This window comes from Genypterus blacodes, unplaced genomic scaffold (assembly GCF_046128005.1).
Source record: "Genypterus blacodes isolate CSIRO-AG114 ecotype Tasmania unplaced genomic scaffold, CSIRO-AGI_Gbla_v1 ptg000214l_1, whole genome shotgun sequence".
Taxonomy (NCBI): Eukaryota; Metazoa; Chordata; class Actinopteri; order Ophidiiformes; family Ophidiidae; genus Genypterus; species Genypterus blacodes.
The window spans coordinates 4,069,453-4,091,390 of NW_027467013.1; the positions used below are offsets into that span (position 1 = coordinate 4,069,453).

Here is a 21,938-nt window from a genome sequence, read left to right on the forward strand (position 1 = left end):
GAGAAGAAGAGTAAGTTATACTCACTAGGCCATTTGCTTCCTTTATATTCATTCAATCCCGAACGTTCACTTCAGTTATGCTCTTGATAACTTGTTTGATGGAAACCTTGGATATTCATCATGCTCACAGACACAGGCTGTGCAGTCCATACTCAACGTTACCTTATTTGTATCCACATATGTCCCTTAATGTAATGAGAGTTGACAGTTTAAAGTTTGGCGAAACTATAAATAAACAAGCCAGTTCAACTAATGGCACTAATATTCTACAACTACTTGGCTATAATATGTCTATCTTATCTATTATACCATTACATATTTAGCCTTTGAATGAAGTGCGTCTCTATTTTTCCCTCCCAAAAATCCCAGTTTGAAAGCTTCGTTTTAATTTGAAGGTTTGGGGTTTGTAATTCCTGTGATTATGTGCCGGGGCGTAAGGGGTTAACTTCTCTCTGCTGAGCGCTGCGTGGGCTGCGAGATCATTCGAGAGTGCATTTTTCTCGTCCAATCAGCTGCGCGGACTCTGCTCCGTATCCAGCCAATGGGGAGAGAGGGAGGCTCTAACGAATTTGAATGAGGAGTGTATCTTTCGGCGCCATTTTCGAGTGAGCAGGGATCGCTCGAGCAGCTGCGGTGAGAGGATGCTGCGAGACAGACGGCAGCGCTGAGAGGGGAGAAGACCGAACGGCGCACTTAGAGAGGGAAATGACACTGTTTCACCGGGACTGCAGGTAAATTCAGCCAGAAAATATTTAAATTTATTTTCGCAGGGCGGCATGAACGGACAGAATGACAGAATACGCGGAAAAGAGGAGCGACCGATCGCGACGGGGAGACGTTAGCCATTTGGCCAGCTCTGTCTGTACTCTGTAGCAGCTAGCCCGCTAGCTTAGCGTCATAGCAAAGAGAAAAGGGATTTCTGACTTTGCTGCCCTGTAACCGTGAAAAAAATATATAACTGCGCTCGCTCAGCTGTCCATTTTGTTCACTAGAGCGGGGGGTTTATTCCGAGATAAGAACATAAATGAAAAATATATTTATTGGAGAGGACATGTAGGGGTTATTGATCAAAGTTGGACTACAGTGGGCTGTGTTTTTTTTCCTCCTGCGTTAGAGAGCAGTTTTGAGCGGGAGGTGCGAAAGCAGCCAGGCTGAGCAGCGGAGAGGCGCAGACGGCAGTGTCAACAAATGCACACGGCACTTCCCCCGGCCTGGGAGGGAAACAGAGAGGAGAGAGCGGACAGACACGGTGGCTTTTGTTGCAATTTAACGTTTCCAAGCTGTTAGTCAGTGCTGACTTTTGCTCCGGTCGCAGATTATTAGCGGAATATGACGGCGGTCGTTAGATTGCCGGAGCACCGAGCGAGTTTGCCGTTTTTCCTACAGTCAGTGATTTCCGCGATGATTAAAAAAAACGAAATTCATTTATTGAGTAACGTTTTGATAAATGGGGCGGTGATCATTTCGTGTCGTTGCGTATGACAACTTAGCGGCAGGTTTTCTATATATCTGGTAACTGCGATCTCCAATCTACCTGATAATAATGTGGACTTAATTGTCTAAAGCCTCCAGTCCGCCTGAGTCTCCTCACACGTTATGGTAACTTACTTTAATCATACTGGGCGAATGTGGCGCTCAGCCAAGTGGCCTCAACCATCGCAACTTCAGATAGTCCAACTGTAACACTGTAACTGCGCGGCTGTCTGTCTGAACCGTTAACGATACGATAACGCGAATTGTCTTCATGCGGATTGGCTGTCAAAGAATTTATATTGGGGATTCGCCGCTCCTGCCTTTCACTCACTGCGAGCTTCCTAAGAGAACCAGTTTGAATCAAAATAACCTTTTTGATTTCGAAACACGGCAAATGAGTGTTTGAGCGCAGACTGATTCAGTTATTGCTCTCTGCCTTCGTTTGCCTGTGCGTACCTCGCTTCTCTGTCGGTGTGTCCTGGACCCCGGGTATATTTTTTCCGTATTAAAAAAAACATAGATTTTTAGTGGTGTAATAGTTTCAGTTACGAGCGACGAGAAACCCCCGAGTATTGCTGCATAAAGAGTGTGGAGGGAGTTATTTTTTTGACTTCACACTGGTCATGAACATGACTACTTGACTAATGGAGAGAAAAGCCTCCCTCTGATTGTGCGCCTGAACCCGCCCCTTCTGCTCCCTCTGAACGACAGATCGCTCTCATGTGTTACATAACCTTCCTATCTTTTTACTATATCACGTTTATTTTAATGATTAACTGTCCACACAGTCGATACATATCATCCAATCCCACATGGAAACAGGCTGCATTTAGAGTATGACAGTACAGCGCCTGTGTGAGTCTCCTCTCTGTCCTTCTCCTCAGGCCATCTTATCTGTCACTGTGCATGGGAGTTGCATTTTTTTTAGCACTTTTATTTCTGTCATTCAGTGTGCATCCGTAATGGAGACGGTACCTCTACACTTTAATTAGACTTGCAAGAACTGTCTGTGTGTTGAATGGAATGATGTCGGACGTTGTTGTTGTGCTGTGTGAAATTGTCGTGTGTTGCAGGGAAAGAATTGCATTTTCACAGTGAAACTGTCAGGCCTGCATAAATATTTTAGGTGAAATTCAGTTTGAATTAAGTGTGCAAACGTGATGTGAAAGCTACACAGAAGTCTAAGGTGGGGGGATCATTACTAACAGGGATGAAGAGTTTGGTGGGGTTGCAAGGCACGGGAGAATACTTTAATCTGTGTGTGTGGTGTCCTGCCTCGAAAATTTGAATTTTATTAAAACACAACTGTTGCAGTCCTCTGCCTCCTGCTTTATGGACAGATGTGTTATTAATGTGCCTGTTCATCACAGGGCGTGTTTATTTTCTCCACTATGTTTGAGGGTGTATGTTTAAAAACGTCCCCTGTCTTTACTGTTAATTATATTAATGAGACTCTTCTGTCATTCCTCTTAAGTCGGAATGTTTAGGATCAATTTTGAGACCCCCAGACAGAAAACACACCAAAATAGGGCGTAGAATATATCACAGAGGAAGAGGGAACCTAACCAATACAACTCCCTGAATTTTAAGGTGACTTTAGGTTTGTATTCTTAGAATTATGATAAGCATTCAGCACTATAGGTCAAAGTTGTTTGCCAGCCAGAGTGGTTGATGTTATATTGTGTTCTGTGTATTAAGCCAGTCAGATGTGGAGTGATAGAAAGGAAATCGTATTGCTGTAATACCTAAGATTGATAAGTGTAGTATGACTAACACACACACACACACACACAGCATTAAAGCAAAGGGTCCAGAGTTACACACACCACTAAAAAACACATAACACACACATAACAGTAAAATATGATGACTTAGACCACTTGGTAAAATAATACATATGTTACAGACGATATTACAGATTTAATTTGGGAGGGTTAGGTGTGTGTGTGTGTGTGTGTGCATGCATTTTCCCCATTTATTTCTTATGAAGGGTGTGGTGGTGTTAGGTGTGAATCTTTTGCACATTATAAATTGTAATATTTGCCCACACATCATCAGAGTTAAATTGTAATTTTTTTAACATTTGTTTTCTTAAAAACTCACAATTAGACTTTGTCAGATCTAATCTGTGGAGGACTCGATGTGCTGCATTGTCAAAGTGTAATTTCATGGTCAAAACAATACTGAGTGTGTTTCAGTGCCTTATATCCTCCTGGCAGGGGTTAAATAGGTACAGAGAGTGCACACATAATTTACTCACACTCGCCTGTGTTCTGACAGTCATTATTTGAGCTTTATTGGTGCGCTGTAATCTCACACTCCTGTTTTTTTTTTAATCAAAAAATGCAACAGGTCCACGTCTCACCTCCACTCTGTGATCTGTGCCTCTCCACTCTCACTGTGGAGCCGCGTCTGTGCCGGTCCACGCTGCTGGCATGACATTCTGTGACTCATCATTCTGTTTTCTCAGACCCCTCCGGCAAAATGGGCTCCCACCCCCATTTCCTGGTGAAGTTGTGCCTCTTCTCTTGTACTTGCTTACATGTGTGGCAGGCAGGGCCGGCTGCGCGGGGGCCCCCACCCTTCCCTTCCTCCTTTCTGCACCACTCAGCACAAACTTTATAGTATTCAAATTTACTCTGATGGGAACAGGTTTTCACAATTATTTATTTTCTCAGAAGTTGAAATTGGATGCAGTTCTGTGTCTCGGCGGTATTAAATGCGAGCTCTTATGTGGGTTTATGTGCATCACTCAGTCCTTTTTCATACAGTTACATTTTGGAGGAGTTTAATTTGTGGACAGTCGTGGAATCTAATATTTAAATGACTGATCTGAAGTGTCTGTCTTTGGTGGTTGTGTTAGGTTGCAGTGTTGGCAGCAGTGCAGCTCTGTATGAAGATGTAGGTCCTCTTTTGCATAGTGCAGTGTGTGTGTGTGTGTGTGTTTGTGTCCCTCCACCACATTTAAACCACACTTAGAAGGTGATGTGTTTAACTGAAGTGTCGACATCAGTTTTCAAACACAAGTCACTGTGACAGGTGGTGTAAAGACAGAATTATTATTTTTTAAATTTCACTGTATCCAGTAACTTGACTGGGTTACTCAGCTTTTGTGGTTTGCTAAAATATGTATTATATATTATAATATAATAAAAGATGTAGTGAGCATTATGTTGTGGGGGGGCAGTGAGCACCGACACAGCAGAGGAGCACAGATGGGCTCAGCTCTTCCCCTCTAAGCACATCTTGTGAACTTTAGCTGCACATAAGACTCGGTACGTTTCCTTTTGTTGTTACAGAGCGATGCTGGTGCTTATTGACATGGGCACCAAGTTAAATAAGATTGTGTTGGTGTTTTATTTTTCTTTAGTTGCTAATTATACTTTAGGTAGGAAATGGGGTCACAGCACAGCTATCAAGATCTGACATGAATATGCCTCCTCTGACAAAATGGAGTTCTCCATTTTTTTTTATAGATTAATAAGCTTAAACTTCAACACGAAAATAATTGCAAATGTTGGTGGGATGGTTTTGGTGACGCAGTAAATTTTTTATTGTGGCTTAACTTAACTTGGTAAGCTGGTAACACCTCACACCACACACTTTGAGCCAGGCAGTGTGTGTGTGTCTGTGTGTGTGTGTGCTGAGACCAGACTCCTCACCCACAGTGTGGCCAAAAACGTCTTTGCTTAAAACAATTTATTTGGTGTCTTGTCACTAAAATAAGTACAATTTGATCTTGGACTTTCTGTTTGGAAATGATGTCGACAGAGCTGTGTGACACACTGCACACACTGCACACACTGCTGCAGGCAGATGGGTGTGTAAAGCAAGAATGAGATGGAAACACACAAACACACAAGCCTTAAAGTACCTTTATTATTTTGTGATCATGTATGTAAACTGTGAGAGTGTAAAATCTTTGTCACTCAAAATTGTTATTTATTTTTAAAAATTATTTTCCCGAAAAGTTTTGTTCAGTGTGTTACACACACACTTTACACTGTATTAGGGGCAAACTCCACCTAAGCAGTTGAGGCATGATATTAACAAAAATGTTTGCAAAAGTTTATGGGTGTGTCATTTAAGTCTCATGCTTAATCAGTGCTTCCTCTTTTGCCTTCTGCTTGATGTGTGTGTGCACATACAGCACACACACACACACACTCCAGCTTTAGGTCCTCTTTCTGTACTACTGCTTGTTCTGTGTGTGAACTCCTCTAGTAGTTAGTAATGACATATTAATGTAGTTTTTAAGAATAAATGTATCTTGCTGGTCAAGTAACTTATGTTCTCAGGTCACACTTGAATTGGCCACAGTGTGCTGCTTTGTCTGCATCCTGTTTATGGCTGCTGCCTTTGATGACAGGAGGAAGTAAGAGATGGGCCGAATGCTGTATTAAGTGGTGTAACCGGGATTGAATTTTTGAGCAACAACAAAATGCTGAATTGGGTTCAGCCTTTGATGAAAACGTTCAGCAGCTGAGGGTCAGCACATTTGCTTTTAGGTGAGTGAGACTGCGTGTGCTTATTGGAGGAACCTCGTGAGATGTCCAGGCTTTTTATTGAACCCGTTAACTCCCTTGAACCAATCTTCTTTCATATTTAGACCTTTGAACACTTACGCTGCCATGTTGTCTGGCATGCTTCCTCCGTCCCAGAATAGCAAATCACACGAAACAATGAATTTACACGATAAATGTGTCCTTGCCAGAACTCTTTTTAGAAAGGAGTTACAGCTAATTTTATCATTTAAACTTAATTTTAATGCCTTTCCCCGTGTCCATAGATATTGAATACCTGAAGTGCACGTGCCCTCAGGTCCACACTGCCAATTTAAAAAATTTTTTTTTTAGCAAAATGTCTGTGCTGTGCTATTATTGCGTGTAAATCATAGGGTATGATGATGCCGCGTCATTGTTTCCATTCTTTAAAGGGAAGTCCAGAAATGTGCGTCCCACTATCTGTCATACCTGGCAGTAGATGGTGATGTGCACAGTGAGCTGAGCGTGGTATAGACCTGTGGAGAGCCAGGATGACTCACTCCTTACTCACACATATCTGCTAGTGTTATCCCAGGAAATAGACTTGACTCTGTTTTAGGCTCATGGTTTGGGTTTGTAAGGTATTGTGTAAATCACTTGACAAAATGCTGCTGGAGTGTCCTGGGAATCCCAGCCTCTCCACCTGAGAGAATGCGTGCAAATGAAACAGTATTTTGTTTTTTCAGGATTAACACCTACAGATTACAGGGCTCCTGTTTATAGAGGACGGTGTAGTTCTTCATAGGTAGCAGCCCTGGTGTAGAATTTTTTTTTTTAATTATTTCCCCTTGTTTTTTCCGATTTCCACACCCCACTTAAAGCATGAAAGTGTTCCTGCTCAGTTTTGTCATCGTGGATATTTCATTGCTTTGTTATCATGGATGAGTAAGTGTTGGCTTTTGTGTTTGCTTTTACTACTGTGGAGATCTCATGCTGTGTACATGCTGTCCCTCTAGCTGCACAAATATTCCTTCACACCTCTCGAGGTTGTGGCACAGTGAACATAGTCCATTTATTCTCTATGAACCCACTCTGCCACTCGCATGACACCGGTGATTTGGGAGATGTGTTTCTGTGGCTGACGTTTTTTTTGTAAGAGTCTGAATTTTTTACTGTGCACATTTGTTTTGTTCGGGTGATAAAATATGAAAGGGCATCACATCTCACCGTGTTCTGGATTGACTGAATTAGTACTGAAAATAATTTCAAATGTATTATATTTAAGCCTTTAATCTGTACTGTCCACAGATAACGAGGTGTCACTTCCCCTCTGCATCCTCATGGCTAAAGCTGGCATGTACACACACCCTAAGAAACTCCACATTAGAGGGGCCTTGCCTTATACATCAATAGAATTCCCATTCAGGTCCTGCTTTTCCCCATTGCTTGGAATGTCACCCTGTCTCATCTAGTAGGTGATTACACACTGTCTGACTGTGGTGTAGCAGAGGAGTAGACGTCAGCCCGGCCTCTCCATCTGCGGAGGTGATGGGTCGTCGTGTCCCTGTGCCAAGTGGTGTGTCGAAGGTTACTTGACCTTTGCCCTCAGGGTTAGGTGACTCTTTGAGGCAATTGTGTTGGAAACAAACGCCATAGCAATGGGTTGGAAAGGCAAAGCAGCAAAGGTGACATGTCTGGGCATGATTCCCTGAGAGAGACAGACAGAAAGAAAAAATGGGGAGAGGTTAGAGTCATATTGGTATGAACACTTTCACCTGGACCGGACCTGAAATCAACTGAGTTACTCTATATTGTGCTTCTCCCTCATCATTAAGAAGGTATTTATGCTCCCACATATACATCTGTTACTTTGAGCTCCTCTGTTGTGAAGGGAGTCGGCTTATTGCACTTTCCAGTATTTTTCATTTTGTCCCTTTTTTCCAAATGTCACGGGATTTGACACACATGAGGACTAATAAAAAGAGATGAAGACACTCTTACACACACACACACACACACACACACCCTCTCTCTCACACACAACACACACCCCAGCAGCACAAATGTAGCACATTATCACATGTGGCGGCAGACATATTTTATGTTGCCAAACTACTTGTGATGTTTTTGGGGGGGGGAAGTACCTCCAGATATCTCACGCTAAGCTTTTCCTTTCATAGATAAAATACCACGCACAACAATTAGCTACTGAGTAACATTTGTTTGTTGATTTTGTCACTCTACAAATGAACCCAAGGCTGTGTGCTTTATTCCACAAACACTTGCTTTGGTTTGGATTTTTTTTTTTTTTGTGGACTTTGGCAGATTCACACAGGGTTACCGGGTTTCCAACAAACAACACAACATCTTGACTTATTAAAATGAAAAGACACATTTTCACATCATTTTGGACGACCAGCTTTAGCACATTGGTGAAATAAGAGGACTTTGGGGAGACCAAGTGTGTGTTACATATGACTGACAGTGAAGCTATTACCCTGTGTAACAAATAGGAATTTTATTTAAATTTTTTATGTATTTTTCTTAAGGTGCTTGACAAAAAAAACAATCTGCTAAACTGTGGGATGGAAGGGAAAAGGCTGAGATTAAATTCACTGACTTAATTATTGCAAAGTACTAGACACCCCCTAGATAATTAGTTGTGGGTTGCTTCATGTGTTTGCAGTACTTCAAGGTGGAAAGTGGTAGTTTTGGGTTTCACTTTCAAAGAGAATGTGTTTAAGATATTTGAAATATTGCTGTTAATATTGTTGTATTGGTAAAGAATATAGATTTATAAAACACACCAAGGTAATATAAGTCATCTGGCATTTAATAGCAGCTTTGATGACTAATGATGATAATTATTTTTTTTAAATATTTTTTTCTAGCTGCCTTCGTATTTTTTGAGTGCATGTACTTTGAATGCAGAGTGTGTAAGGTCTCTGCTCTGAGCAGGGAGGGGCCACAGGAGAATTACTTATCAATTCTCTTATTGGTTGGATTTAAATTGCATATTTTTGGTAAATTTCTAAAGGGGCCAACATTTAACAAAGTATTTATTGCAACATGATCATCAGAAGTTAGACTTGATGGACTGGTGTGTGTGGGGATGGTGGCAGAGGTGACTTGAGCCATAATGTAGATTCTGTAGCCATATTTGAAATGCTGCTGTATTAGATCAGTTTAGTGTCCTGGTGTGTATATGTGTGACTGTCAGAATTGATCATGTTAGAATAGAAGTACACCAGGGGATTTTGCTTAATTTGACTGATATCTATAAAAAGTGTGTGTACACCATGGTCGATTGGTTTCCTTTCGCTGTTGTTTGCCATGAAAATCAATCAGACAGACTTCAGATTGGTTTGAGATTTGTATTTCATCAAGGTGAACTTGTTTTCGTGTCTCCCTAGAGGTATTTCTGTCATTTGTAAAGCTGCTGGTTGGTGCGTCCAAAGACAAACTGCACTTTCAAACTCAGGTGCCTCTCTGCAGCGTTTTAGTCCAATAATTTGCCAAATTCTGCCGTCCTTCTCACGGCATCAATGTTTTCCTATCGTGCCCTCTTGGTTGGACTTGCACTATAGTTTGTCTCAAGGATTTAGCCGGTTACTGCGGTGCTCTGTGGCTGCTGGGGCTCAATCTACCTATGATGTCATGTAATCCACGATTGCACCGAGAGCTTTCAAAATGGCAACCTGCTCGAAACTTGACCACAGAATAAAATCGTGAAAATTGTTTATATGAAAAAAACTGATGTATGGCCTGTCAGGCAAGGTTTGATGTCTGTGTTAGATTTTTAGTATTTTGTGTTGGCAAATCATAGAAAAAAATGAATACGATGCTCAATTGGAAAGGACAAAGATGGGTAGTAATATAATGTGTGTCGGTGTGTGTGTGTTTTTTTCAGGTTAAAACATGCACATTAGACATTTCTCTGTGAGTCTCACAACCTCTGTCAATCCTCTCATCTCAGCTTCACTGGAGTTGTCTCTCTCTGTGTGTGTGTGTGTGTGTGCATGCTTATGAAGATGGACTTGTTTTAGAGGGCAAGAAATGTTAATAAATAATTAGTGTTGTGCTCAGGTCTGCAGCCATCTGGTCCGTTTCAGACCAGGGTCAACGTTTCAGGCCCACTGAGACCTCTAGTGGTAAAACAATTTTTGGGAACAATTCTGTGTCTGATTGTTGTTGATGACTTTGTTTCCCACTAAAGCCTTTGTAGTAAAGTAGAAGTAGAAGATGTAGCCTGGAATGCCTCCTCTCTTTCTGACACTAGGGCTCGTGTATTTCTGTTCTGATATGTCTCTTATTATCTAAACCTCTACTCTTACTCTGAAGTGAAACTCACACCGGGCGCCCCTGACATGTCTGTTACAACTGTCCACGCCACAGAGCAAGCAAAGACACTTCCTGGTTCCTTGTTGAACCAGAAAATTGCGCCGCAAAGTCAAAAGGATGTTGACAATGGCCCGTTTAGATAATAAATTTCACATTAAGTGGCGTGGCCCTGTGTTCTCCCCGCCCGCGTACAGTGGAAGCCTTTCTTTTCACTCTTAGCCGGGCACAATAAAGCAGTAATTATCTTTGTAACCTAAGAGTGCTCAGCCACTGAATGAGATACTGCGCTCTGCCTCTGCAAAGCAACCACCCATGCAGTACAGAGAGAAATGCTCACTTTGCACAAAAGCCTTTACACAGCACCTGTCAATAGCACTATGGAACGTTAATGGCAAATTAAAACACGCCGTCATTTATGAGTGCCGGGGCCTCCTGCAAATATTTATCTGTTACTTGAGTTGCACACAACAGTTTGACACAAATCAACCAGACATTCTTCTAAATTATAACAAAGATATTAAATGTTTAGGTTACAAAGATCTGTGTCTTGTTTCAAACATTTTAAATAGTTGTGCATTTTTGCTCTTGCACTCAAACTATGAAATGAGTTAAATACGTTGATGTTTAGCTTTCATCTTGGAGTGAAAGGTCAAGTCGAAATAACATTTTCCTTCTTTGTGTGTTTCAGATGCTGCACACACCGGTGAACAGTCGATCTGGCATTGAGCAGAGTAATGATCATGTCCATTTCTCTGACCGCATGTATTGGGGTGGTCACTATGAGAATGAAGGTGGTTACGAGGAAGATGAGCGATCAGAAATGACGGTGCTAGAACTCCAGTTCTGGAGATGCTGTAGCAGCACGGAATGGTTTGTGGGTTACACTGAGATGCAGGCCATGCTGTGCTGCAGCAGTACAGACAGAACACACAGCTGTAAGGATGACAGGAGACACAACTCACTGCCTCCAGTCTGGGTTTCTCCTCACTGACGAACAGAATAGTCTTTTTGGCCTAATGAAAGGTAATGGGGGGGGTTTCTGGTTTGAGTGAGGGAGGGGCCTCAGCGTGCACCTTCCTCTTGCCGGTGGCCTTACTGTAGCAGCACGTAAATATTGGAGTTAAGACTAAAACTGAATCCTCCAGTATTGCTCGTGCTGCTGAAGCAAAGTCACCACTGACGCAGTGCAACTGACCGCTGAGCAGCACAACACGCCTGCTGCCACACCGGCACCGGCACAGGTACGATGACGTCACCCAGACCAACGTGCATATGTGTAAAATTCTGCTGCTCAATCTGATCATATGGAGAAATAAAAGGTTGAACATTGGTTACAGTTTGGTCTGTTTTTGTGTTTTGAACATGACTTCTCTATTCCACCGCCACTGTACGAGTCGATCTTTGATTCGAAACTTAACATTTGAAGCGCTTGCGTTAAATTCTGCAGCTGAGCAAAACTGCGCCGTGAACACGTGACGGGCTACGGGATTACGGTGAGGTTACGTCATATTCCGGACAGCGATTAAATGCGGATTTGAACGAGAAAAAACTCATGTACTGCAAAATACGATAATTATACTTGACTCTTTTTTTCTAACGTCTGAAACGTTGAGTCGTTCTTCCTTCCGGTCGGTCTCGGCCCGTCCCGTCTCTCCGCACGGTGCGCAGGCTCTTGTGGGGCTCCGGACTCGAGCAGCGCTACGGAAAGTGGAAAAGGTTTAAACATCGACCATTATAAACCAAACCACATTCCTTTCATAGATGTGTTCAATTTCCTGTAGCCATTTCCGTTATAACACAAAAGTTCAACCTATCAATCGTGATATGGCGCCGAAAATAACGTGGCAGGTTCGCGGGGTACAGAGCTGCATTAGTTCGATCATGTGTTCTATTAATATAGTTAATTTGTTGGCTTCAGACCGAGTTTGTCTTTGTTGCTAAATGAACAAACTGCTGTTGTAGCGCTCTTACTCCATTTGGCCTCACGGGCCTTTTTAAACCTCAATACTTTATCATTTTCCTTTACTATCGGCAAAAACAATAAACTTTAAACTATTGTAATTTTTCATTATACAAAATATAAATAAAAACACTCGGCGGTCATACTTACCTTTGAGTTTTTCTGAAGTTTCGATTTTTACAGATGGAATTGAATTTGCATCTAAAATACTTAACAATCTAGCCTGGAGAAATAATTCGTTTTAAATAAACCGAAGCAACATTCAGCTGAGTTCAACTCCTGCATAATTACGGAACATTTAGAGAAAATGTCCAAACAACCAACGTAATAAAAACCAAACCCAACCGTCCTGCTGAGCCGCTGTGACTCTGGCCTCACTTTGACTCCGTGCGCGTAGAAGAAAAACATTTAATCTGCCCAAAAGTCACCGATTTGGAAACGATTTATTATTTATTTTATTGTATTGATTATTTCTGGACATCTTTTTTCTCCAATAATACCCGTAATTTGGTCGTGATCTTTTTTGCAGTGTTTTACTTTTTGTATCTACTTTTTATTAACAGTACACCTTCTGTTAGAAACAATCTGCCCTTTGTCAATATTAATCATGATTATGCTAAGTTGGCTTGTTTGTTGGCTGACTGTAATAAGTGGAACAAACTGTGGCCTTCAGCTCTGCATCAGCCCTGACAGAGGCCTGATGCAGGCAGCAGCTGAGCCTGAAGCCAAACTGCAGGCTGAGCTGCTGATCCGGCCGTCTGCACTGAAATTTAGACTCAACTTCAACATCTATACAGAAATGAAGCAGTGTTAGATTCCCATCCCGTCTTTCTACAGCTTTATGTTCATACGCGCCTCAAACTGTCTGCGCTAAATAAAAAAGATCAGATCACAATTTGTAAATTAGCTTTGACCTATTTTAATAGATCTAAATGTTTTGGGATATGAAAGAGATTTAAGGATAAATTCTCCTTTTTCCCCTCGCAATCTCATTTTGCTTTCAGATGTAAAGCAGAAAATAAGTCGACAGTCGAACATTTAACTCTGCAGAAACTGAGGTGAAGATCTGCGACTCGAAACTAAAACCACTACACGATCCTCCTCAAATCTTCATCATTATCTGCAGGTAAAGAAACTTTAACTTTAGGTTTAGTACCAAAAGTCAGGTTTTTAGGTCCCTGGTTGATATCATTCCTCTCTTGCTTCGTTCACCGATCCCGTGTGACCCTAAACCTGCAAATGAACCGAAACAAACACGATGACGGCGACATCGAATCATCAAAGTTTATTAAGAAAGAGCTTCGACAAGGTTTGAACTGTCATAAACTACCAAACTAAATCATTACAAAACATGTGTCCTTTCATAAACATATGTAGTGTATAGGCTGTGGCTCTTCAAAATAAGAGTCCGTGTTCTGGTGCGGTTTAGCTGATGGAGCACAGGCCCCCGAAACATCACCAACAATTATCCTATACAGCGTGTAATAGTGTGCCGATTGTCCAGATGTGCTCGTGGATTAGTGTGAGCCCGGCGTGTGCCTCTGTCAGGGCCGTGACGTCATGACAGATAGCCTTTAATGCGTTCATCAGTGGCGAGAAAAAAGTCCGCGATACACTCCTCATCTGCACCGATCAAATCTGTGCAAACTCGTTCTTGCAGGTACTGGCCAATGTGGAGGAGACGCGACTTGATATCTTTGCAATACGTCTCAATCTGCGGGGGCACTTGGTCTGCCATCTCAGGGGTAAACATCGTTATCGCGATCATTACAAACACAAGACAATAAAACAGTGCGAGTCCTGCAGACCGCAGGCGCCCTGCTTGATTGGACCCTGCTGGTTCGGGAGTAAGCGAGATCTTGTCCACTTCTCTGAGCCTAAGCGAATCCCACTTCTTAACATCGAAATTGCAGGCAAAGGCGCCCGCGTCCACGACTTTCCGAGAGGGCAGCGGTGTCTCCCGTAGGATCCTCTGCTTCTCCCGGAACTCCTGCATCTGCTGGAGGAAGCCCAGCGGGTCGGACACGCTCCTGAAGGACTCTGCGATGTTGAGCGCCTGCCCCTGCTCCTCCAACGCAGCGTTCAGCTTAGTGATCTGTGGGTCGTGCGCCTGCATCACCACCAGCCTCATGGTTTCAAAATCGGACAGGATCTCGTTCTTTTTGCACTCTAAGGCACTGATGAGTTTGTCGAAATAATCCTTTACCTCCTCCGCGTCCTTGGACACCGACTGGAGCGCCTTCTTCTTGCTGGCTTGGAGCGTCTCCAGGCAGGTCAAGATCTCTCCGCTCTGCCTGCATCTCTCCATCCCCTGGAACATATCTTCAAACGCCTTCTTCTCTCCTTTATATGCATCCTCCAAGGACGAGAATGTGTGCCCTCTATGCGCATCCGTCGTTGCGCAAAATCCACAAATGAGCTTCAAGTCTGTGGCGCAGAATATGTTAAGTGGCTGACCGCAGTGCTGTTTACAAAATGACATCCTTGGCAAAACTCTGATCTTGCTGTACTTCTCCACGATCCCCCGCAGAGAGTAGTTGATCTGCAGACTGTGGGCGCCGTTGTGCGGGGTCTCTTTGCGGCAGGTGGGGCACTTGAACGGGGTTCTATAAACCGGACCTCGGTTTCCCTCCAAGATCCCTTCTAAGCATTTCTTACAGAAGCTGTGTGAGCACAGCAGAACCCGCGGGTCATCGAAGATGCAGCAGCAAATCGGGCACGTAAGATCCTCTTCTAACAGCTCCATGCTCCCCTGGAAGAGATCACCCGGGCGTCAAAAGGGTTAGAGACAGAAACAAGACACATCAACGTCAATCAACAGCGCACGAGTAAGGAATAGAGACGCAACTCGTGCTTGATACGCACCCGGGCTGAGAAGGATGCGCGGGAAATACATAACGCGTAAACATGTTGTAGAATCGCAAAGGATACAGACTTTTCCTCCCTGCGTGGCTGAAGCCTCGTTAAAGGATCCGTGATCAAACGCTGCTGGGCGCATTCTTTCATCCCTTTCTCCCGCCTGATTAACATCCTCAGGACGTCTCCGCCGTGAGACACTCGCCACCCCCAGTGTTTGATCACACACACACAAACCGACATCGATCACTTTGTAAAACACTCGCGGGTTCGTATTGCGAAATAGCAGGAAGCTAAGTTAGCTGAGTTAAGCGAAAATCAGCTCCCCGGTCCAACCAATCCAACGCGACGATCCAACCGACAAATCGAACACACGCAGAGTTGCTCCTGTTGGCAAGGTACCGAGGAAGAGCTGTGACAGATTCTGCAAGCGCATAGTAACATGCAACTACTGGACCAAAAAAAAATCCCTCACCAGCTGCTGAGACGCGCTCTGCAACGCAATCATGGCGCTTGTTGCTGTGCAGACTTCGCCCTTTTCCGGGTACAGATTTAACCGTTTCGGCGGTGCTTTGAATCTTAAAACGGAGTGTTTTGCCTTCATTTCTGCGTCATTTAACGGAGAATGTGTGACATCGCATTCACCGGTGTGACTGCAGCGGCTGGCTGGAGGTGCCGGGCGACTCTTGGGGTAGCATTTGGGATGTTTACGTTTTCTCAGCGCCGAGTAAGTGGCAGAGGATCCCCTGTGTCAGTGGGATGGGGGGAGGGGCTGTTGCTATGCAAAACATTACAGCGTGAAAGACTGTCAAATGTTTTCGTCCCAGCTTCGCATCACATGCTCGTATCCTGCCCCACTTCAAGCCAACTGTCTGGCTGCTGATCGATATCGGCATTTTCAGCGTATTAACACAATAAAAAAAGTATTTGTCTTTAGCAGTAGATCAGCTGCGTGAATCAGCTGATCTATCATCACAAACCTGCAGCTTTGAGTCTGTTTGTATTACACTCAGCCGCAATCGGCCTCTATGAACGCCCTTTCAATTCAAATTCAAGTCAAAATCCAGATATTATCCTCTACTGGTCACGTGACGGTTGGATAATTTTGCGGAAACAAACTTTCTGCTCGCTCCTCGTTATGTAACCTCGATATCCAGCAGTTACTAAGTCACGTGTAGGATTTTTGACCTTGATTTTCTTCCCTTGTTTCCATGCCATCAGGAGCAAACTGCCTGTCTTACGCAGCAATGTGATTGGATGCGGTGGGTGGCACGGGGCTTAAAGTAGCTCTGATCCTGGCCGCGGGGTGTCGCTGTTGCGCGAGTGCAGCGTCACATCTTAAACCGCGTCGCAGGCAGCCTTCGTTGACTCGTGAGGGCGGATGTTCCCGGATGTTCCCCGATAGGTTAGCGTTAGCGGCACAGCAGGGATGGCTGCGATGTTTACGTGTTGTCTAGGCTGCTGCGGAGATGGCGGCACCGGGCACATTCCTCTCAAAGAGATGCCCACGGTGCAGTTAGACACTCATCACATGGGTAATGAATTTGAGCTAACGCCTCTGTAAACCTATCTGCGTGTATGTGACGGGACGCGTTGACACTTCCGGTGTTACAAGCTAGCTATCAGCTAGCTGGTCGGGATGTCGTAAAGCTTGATTGTTTGTTTTAAATCTCCGTTTTATTTTCGTGTCCAGGATTTGTGATGTTTAGACTGTTGGCTGGGCGTATTGTTCAGTGTCGCATGAGACTACAGCCTCTAGCGGGGCCCTTGGGTATTTGAAGATAAACAACAGACTACGCGTTTGCTGACAGGGTGGCTCAGTTAAAGGGGCACTCCGCAGTTTACTCAGGTAAAGATTCATGTATATTAAGAAGCAGCATTATTAAGAACGAGTAAACCGCCGTAAAGAGACAGCTTTAGATGTAAATATATTCAAAGTCAAAATATATCTTTAGTTTATAGCGGCCGAATTGTTGGTAACCCGTTAGAATCAGCCAGGAATCCTATAAAGTGGTGTTATTCAGGCCTGGGAAAGTCTTGGAAAAACAAAGGAAGACAAAACGTTTTGGAAAAAAAATAATGGAATTTAGAAAGATGATGTGTAAAATACAGTATCTATCCCTGGTGTCGCCATGGTAACACAGTCTCCGGTCATCTGTCGGGCCATGTGCTGACGCAGTAGACAGTTGCTCTCCTGCCTGATTGGGCTTCAGAAGGAAAATGCTTTTAGTAAAACCTCAACCGTCAACATGATTTTTTTCCACATTCAATATAATTATAATTACCACAACCACCCCCTCAACATTATATAAGTCTGATCAGCAGCTAAAGGGCATTGCTGTTATTTCTTCCAGAGGAGGGTGGAATGTTTTTTCTATTATTGTGATGAAGGTGAAGATCAGATCAGTCTGTGATTCATTCAGTAATCCATGTCATTCAAAATGGCTCTCAAACCAAACTGTTCTGACACCTGCAGTCCACCAGAGTTTGACCCTTTTGCCACACTTTATCAAATGAGGTGACGCGTCTCCTGTCGTGGTCGAGGTCACCTTCTGCCACATTACATACTGCTGACCTGGATGCAGCAGCACATGTCCCTATAGATGTCATCATGTGGAAAGGGTTAACTTCGTCTATTTCTGAAAACCTCCGCCTCATTGTTTGGTTTCAATTGTTCCTTAACATAGTCGTCTGACACTCAAACTCTTCCTCATTTCAGCTCGTCCAGGCTGATAAAATTACTTTAGATTTCCCATTTTACAATCCATGGTGTTCTTCCTTTTGATAGGTGTGGATGTCATTTTTATTTTATTTTGCTCAGACCACCGTAAAAACCTGTTCCCATCTGCAGCGATCAGTGCCAGGGTTCATTTACAAGCACACAAGAGTCCACTGATGTTTAGTGGGCCAGCGTTTGCTTGTTCGATGCCCACCACAGTGTGAATGTGTGTTCATATCTGCCAAAGGTCAGAATTATCTCAAACCTGCAGCTTGGGCCTGCCATATAAGGGAGATATGGAAGCACACTTAAAGTAACCCTCCCTCTACACCCACAGAAGCCTTTAAATCGTCATACATGCTGAATAGTCCCCCCTCTTTAAAATGAGAGCGTCTGGGGTGTCGTCATGTTAACAAACAATATTTATTTTGTCTTCGCAAACTGCAAAATGTAGTCAATTTGCTTTTTTTCCCCCCATGCAGGCACAGATGTTGTTATTGTTAAGAGTGGGCGGAGGATATGTGGCACTGGAGGATGCTTGGCCAACGCTCCTCTGCACCAGAACAAGAGTTATTTTGAGTTCAAGATCCAGTCCACCGGTAAGCGCTCTGTCCCATCTTCTCTCCCTGCCAGGCGGCCCTTTGCTCTGTGGATTTGTTTAAGAGGGCGACGTCCCGCTTCCCCCTCTGTGGGAGGGAGGGAGACGCCTCATGCTGTCTATAAGCACCCTATTCTATACTATGCTTTCTTTGGCCCTCTCTTTTGTATAACAATTGTCTCTAAGATGCTGCACGCTCTGCAGCAGCAATGCAAACTGCACGTCCATTGTCTTCAGATACTAACTTAAATAATAATGCTTTGCCAAAATAAGAGGATGTTGATGTTGCCATGCTGCAGTTTGTTTTGGCCCCAGCACCTCTTCACATGTACATATTGACTGCACGGCTCACAAATCATCTGTTTCAATAGCAGATGAAAACATGTATCTTGTGATCTTGCATCATGTGATAAATCTGGGTCCAAGAAATGGCTTGTAGCAATAACTTGTAACTAAGTCCCAACACATCATTTGCTAAACTATAAATTCCTTCATTGTGCCAGAACCCCTTGGGGAGGAAGCATTATCCTCAGTTACCTGCTGCCCCGATCATAAATATGACATTATCGTTAGTCTTAATGTGCGGTGAGACGAGCTGGGTTAGTGGATCCTCATCTCTGTGCTTTGTGTTTAGGTGTGTGGGGATTAGGCGTGGCCACTCAGAAAGTGAATCTTAACCAAGTGCCTTTGGGCAGGGACACAAACAGCCTGGTCCTGAGGCACGACGGCTCAGTGTACCATAATAATGAGGAGAAGAACCGTCTCCCTGCAAACAGCCTCCCTCAGGAGGGGGATATTGTGGTGAGTGCAAGAATGTTTCCAAAGCAACCGGACTATTATGGAGTGTAATGTTGTAAAGTATTAAGAAAACACCTTGATTGTTTCATATATAAGTCTGTGCTGCTTATTCTTTATTTTATCATTTTGGTTCATCATTAACACTCTAAATATATACTACATACAGTGTGTGGACATATAATGATTTGTCAGGCTTAAATTCCTGTCGGTCTTGGTTTCTAAATGTTTAGGTGTTTGTGGTTTTGCAGTCATCCTATAAGTGTGTGTTGTTTCTTGTTTTTGCCTCTGAACACTGTGCGATGTGGCTGAAGTTGTGTTTGTGTTCCTCAGGGCATCACATACGACCACGTGGAGCTGAATTTGTATCTGAACGGGAAGAACATGCATTGCCCCGCTTCAGGGATCCGAGGCACTGTGTACCCTGTTGTTTATGGTAGGTTCATCAAACAAGCTAACTCCATGAATACAGTAGAGACCGTTTTCACAGCAGACAGATGATGTAGTATTCCAGGAAGAACACAGGCAGTAATAACATTTATGAGGGATGTGTTCCATTTAGGAAGCCTGCACAATACCAGGATGCTGGCAGTGACGATCCTAAATGGAATGCACAGTATTAACATAATTGATTTCAGTTAGGCGTATTCAAAACACGGTATCTGCCTCCACCACGTCTGGGAAGTAGTTGCTCACAAATGTCATCGTCTTCAGTGTTGTGTTTTTATCCTCCAGTAGAGGGCAGCATTTATAGAATTTAAGCTAACACTCCCTCTGCTGCTGGTTGTACTTCTAGGGCCAAATGATAGATTATGCATGATCCCTTACGGTGTTCACCCTCAACAGGTTCTAATAAGAAACTATCATTCATGACCAAAACACTGCCTCAACTTTCACTGTGAACAGCACTTGTGAAAGGTTTCACTACAGTGTGAGGGCGTGAAACTCTGGATTTGAGATGATTCCTTAATGAAGGCACACAAAATGGCCCCGACTCTACTGCCGTCACACATCAGCTCAATAACTTAATAACAAATAGCCCCAAGTTGCTGTAGCAGTTTGATTGTGAGGGCTGGGAGGGGAATGAGGTCATGCTACTTTACATGCTGAGGGTGCATTTGAATGAGCCAATGACTAAGTCAACCATTGTATTCAAAGTTAGTGTGCCAGCATCCAAATATTCCGATGTTACCAAACTGAGCAGCTTTTAAATATGACACTGAATTATATCTTTATTTATATATTGCCTTGTTTGCAGAAAGTTAACTAGAAATGCACTCAGAGAAGCTTCAAGAGATGATTCATTGGCAATAGGCTGTAACTTTGACCATGCCCTGTGAGCTTGACCTTTGACATATCTGGAAATGAATCAGTAGTGAAGGCCCTGGCTCTTTTCGTTGCGTCTTTAAAGCTGCATGAAGTGAAATTTAAGGGGAAAAGAGCTGAGAGGTTTCAGTTGTATCTAAACATCTAAACGTGTGTCTTGTCTCTTTGCTTCCTTCTCTTCCAGTGGATGACAGTGCCATCTTAGACTGCCAGTTTAGTGACTTCTACCACACATCTCCTCAAGGCTTTGAGAAGATCCTCTTCGAACAGCAAATCTTCTAAACCCCCACCTCAGAACTCAGCCCTTCTATAACTTCTCCTCCCTCTCTTATCTTCTCCTAACACGACACACATCTGCAGCCTCTACATCTCACTGCAGCCTCTGTGACACTACAGTCTGACCTCAATCAGATGTCCATACGTGTGGCTCGAACGCCTCCTCTGTCTTGCTGTGTCTCTTTACTGCTGCTCTGGATTGATGCTGGATATCCTTGATGGATTGGAGATTTCTGATGAAGGGGCAGCCAGGTTGGGCTTTTTGTGTACTGATGAAAGAATGTCAAACTGTGTGGTAATCATACTGTATACACTGAAACACTTGGTCGCTGCTTCCTGTCTTCTTCTTTGTGTAGATGTTCTATTTTGGCTGGACGGTGGATGTTAATCAGGATCTGAAGCCATGTTTAACTGACATGTTCCCCTTTTATTCATATTTATTTGATTCTTAGAAGGATACTTGCCTCTACACTCTGAAACTGAAACACTTTTCTGTCAGTATTTGCCTCTCAGTCCCCCACATCCCCATCACTTCAGATGAGCTGTGATATGACGACACTCGTATCCATTATCATTCTTTGTGCCATTTGTAGCTGATATGAAGATTTAAAAGTTTAAACGTCTCCACAGCAGAGGGGATTGCCCTGGTGTGTCCGATGTTGTGATGGTACTGGGAAATGTTTAACACAGTGGATTATCGCTCAGATTACTGACACACATACTCCTGTCTGTGAAACGCCTTAGAGTTTTCCCGTACTGGATGTTCCCCCCCCCCCCCCTTCTTCTTTGTCTTTTGAAATCTGTTGTATTTATTCTATATATCACAATGCTACCAGAGCTGGCTGTCTCTGATTTGAAACGTGGCTCTGTAATATCAATCGTTTGTATTTGCATTGCATAACCGCTACTGAAGAGTGACAGTTACCTTCTGTATTTGAAAGGCTCGTCATTGTTTGCACTAATTATTTTATTGAACAAGCAAAATCCAAATATTCTTGATTGATTAAACTTTTGTGTCCTGAGGCATTAATTCTCTGTCCTTATTATTCTTATTGTATCACTACTCTCGCTCATTATCATTATATCTGTCACTTTTGATTCTATATTGCT

The 21,938-nt window shown here is 43.3% G+C and overlaps 2 protein-coding genes and 1 long non-coding RNA gene across 5 annotated transcripts; 2 read left to right on the forward strand and 1 right to left on the reverse strand.

Annotated features, from left to right (window-relative positions):
* Positions 1 to 536: 536 nt before the first annotated feature.
* On the forward strand, positions 537 to 11,623 carry LOC143015923 (uncharacterized). Its single transcript, XR_012965473.1, has 2 exons — positions 537 to 731; positions 10,987 to 11,623. It is a non-coding gene; the product is annotated as an uncharacterized LOC143015923 (long non-coding RNA).
* Positions 11,624 to 13,528: 1,905 nt separating this feature from the next.
* Positions 13,529 to 15,854, reverse strand: trim13 (tripartite motif containing 13). Of its 3 annotated transcripts, none has more exons than XM_076170093.1 (2): positions 15,590 to 15,854; positions 13,529 to 15,010 (listed from the first exon to the last, which is right to left on the reverse strand). In XM_076170093.1, the coding sequence occupies exons 1-2, from the start codon at positions 15,716 to 15,718 to the stop codon at positions 13,817 to 13,819; spliced, it is 1,323 nt and encodes a 440-aa protein (XP_076026208.1). In that variant the 5' UTR covers positions 15,719 to 15,854; the 3' UTR covers positions 13,529 to 13,816. The 3 variants fall into 3 exon arrangements, with proteins under 3 accessions (XP_076026208.1, XP_076026207.1, XP_076026206.1); XM_076170092.1 differs by lacking the exon at positions 15,590 to 15,854 and adding an exon at positions 15,194 to 15,561; XM_076170091.1 differs by lacking the exon at positions 15,590 to 15,854 and adding an exon at positions 15,124 to 15,561.
* A 607-nt stretch (positions 15,855 to 16,461) lies between these two features.
* On the forward strand, positions 16,462 to 21,858 carry spryd7b (SPRY domain containing 7b). Its single transcript, XM_076170027.1, has 5 exons — positions 16,462 to 16,649; positions 18,316 to 18,432; positions 19,066 to 19,232; positions 19,560 to 19,662; positions 20,737 to 21,858. Exons 1-5 carry the CDS (start codon positions 16,544 to 16,546, stop codon positions 20,832 to 20,834), a joined length of 591 nt encoding a protein of 196 aa, XP_076026142.1. The 5' UTR covers positions 16,462 to 16,543; the 3' UTR covers positions 20,835 to 21,858.
* The last annotated feature ends 80 nt before the right edge of the window (positions 21,859 to 21,938 follow it).

Coding starts and splice junctions, on each gene's coding strand:
- trim13 (XM_076170091.1), bottom strand. CDS start 15,357: ATGTCGGTTTGTGTGTGTGTGATCAAACACTGGGGGTGGCGAGTGTCT. Junction 15,011..15,123: donor GCGCATCCTTCTCAGCCCGG/GTGCGTATCAAG, acceptor GATCTCTTCCAG/GGGAGCATGGAGCTGTTAGA.
- spryd7b (XM_076170027.1), top strand. CDS start 16,544: ATGGCTGCGATGTTTACGTGTTGTCTAGGCTGCTGCGGAGATGGCGGC. Junction 18,433..19,065: donor GTTCAAGATCCAGTCCACCG/GTAAGCGCTCTG, acceptor CTTTGTGTTTAG/GTGTGTGGGGATTAGGCGTG. Junction 19,663..20,736: donor TGTGTACCCTGTTGTTTATG/GTAGGTTCATCA, acceptor CTTCTCTTCCAG/TGGATGACAGTGCCATCTTA.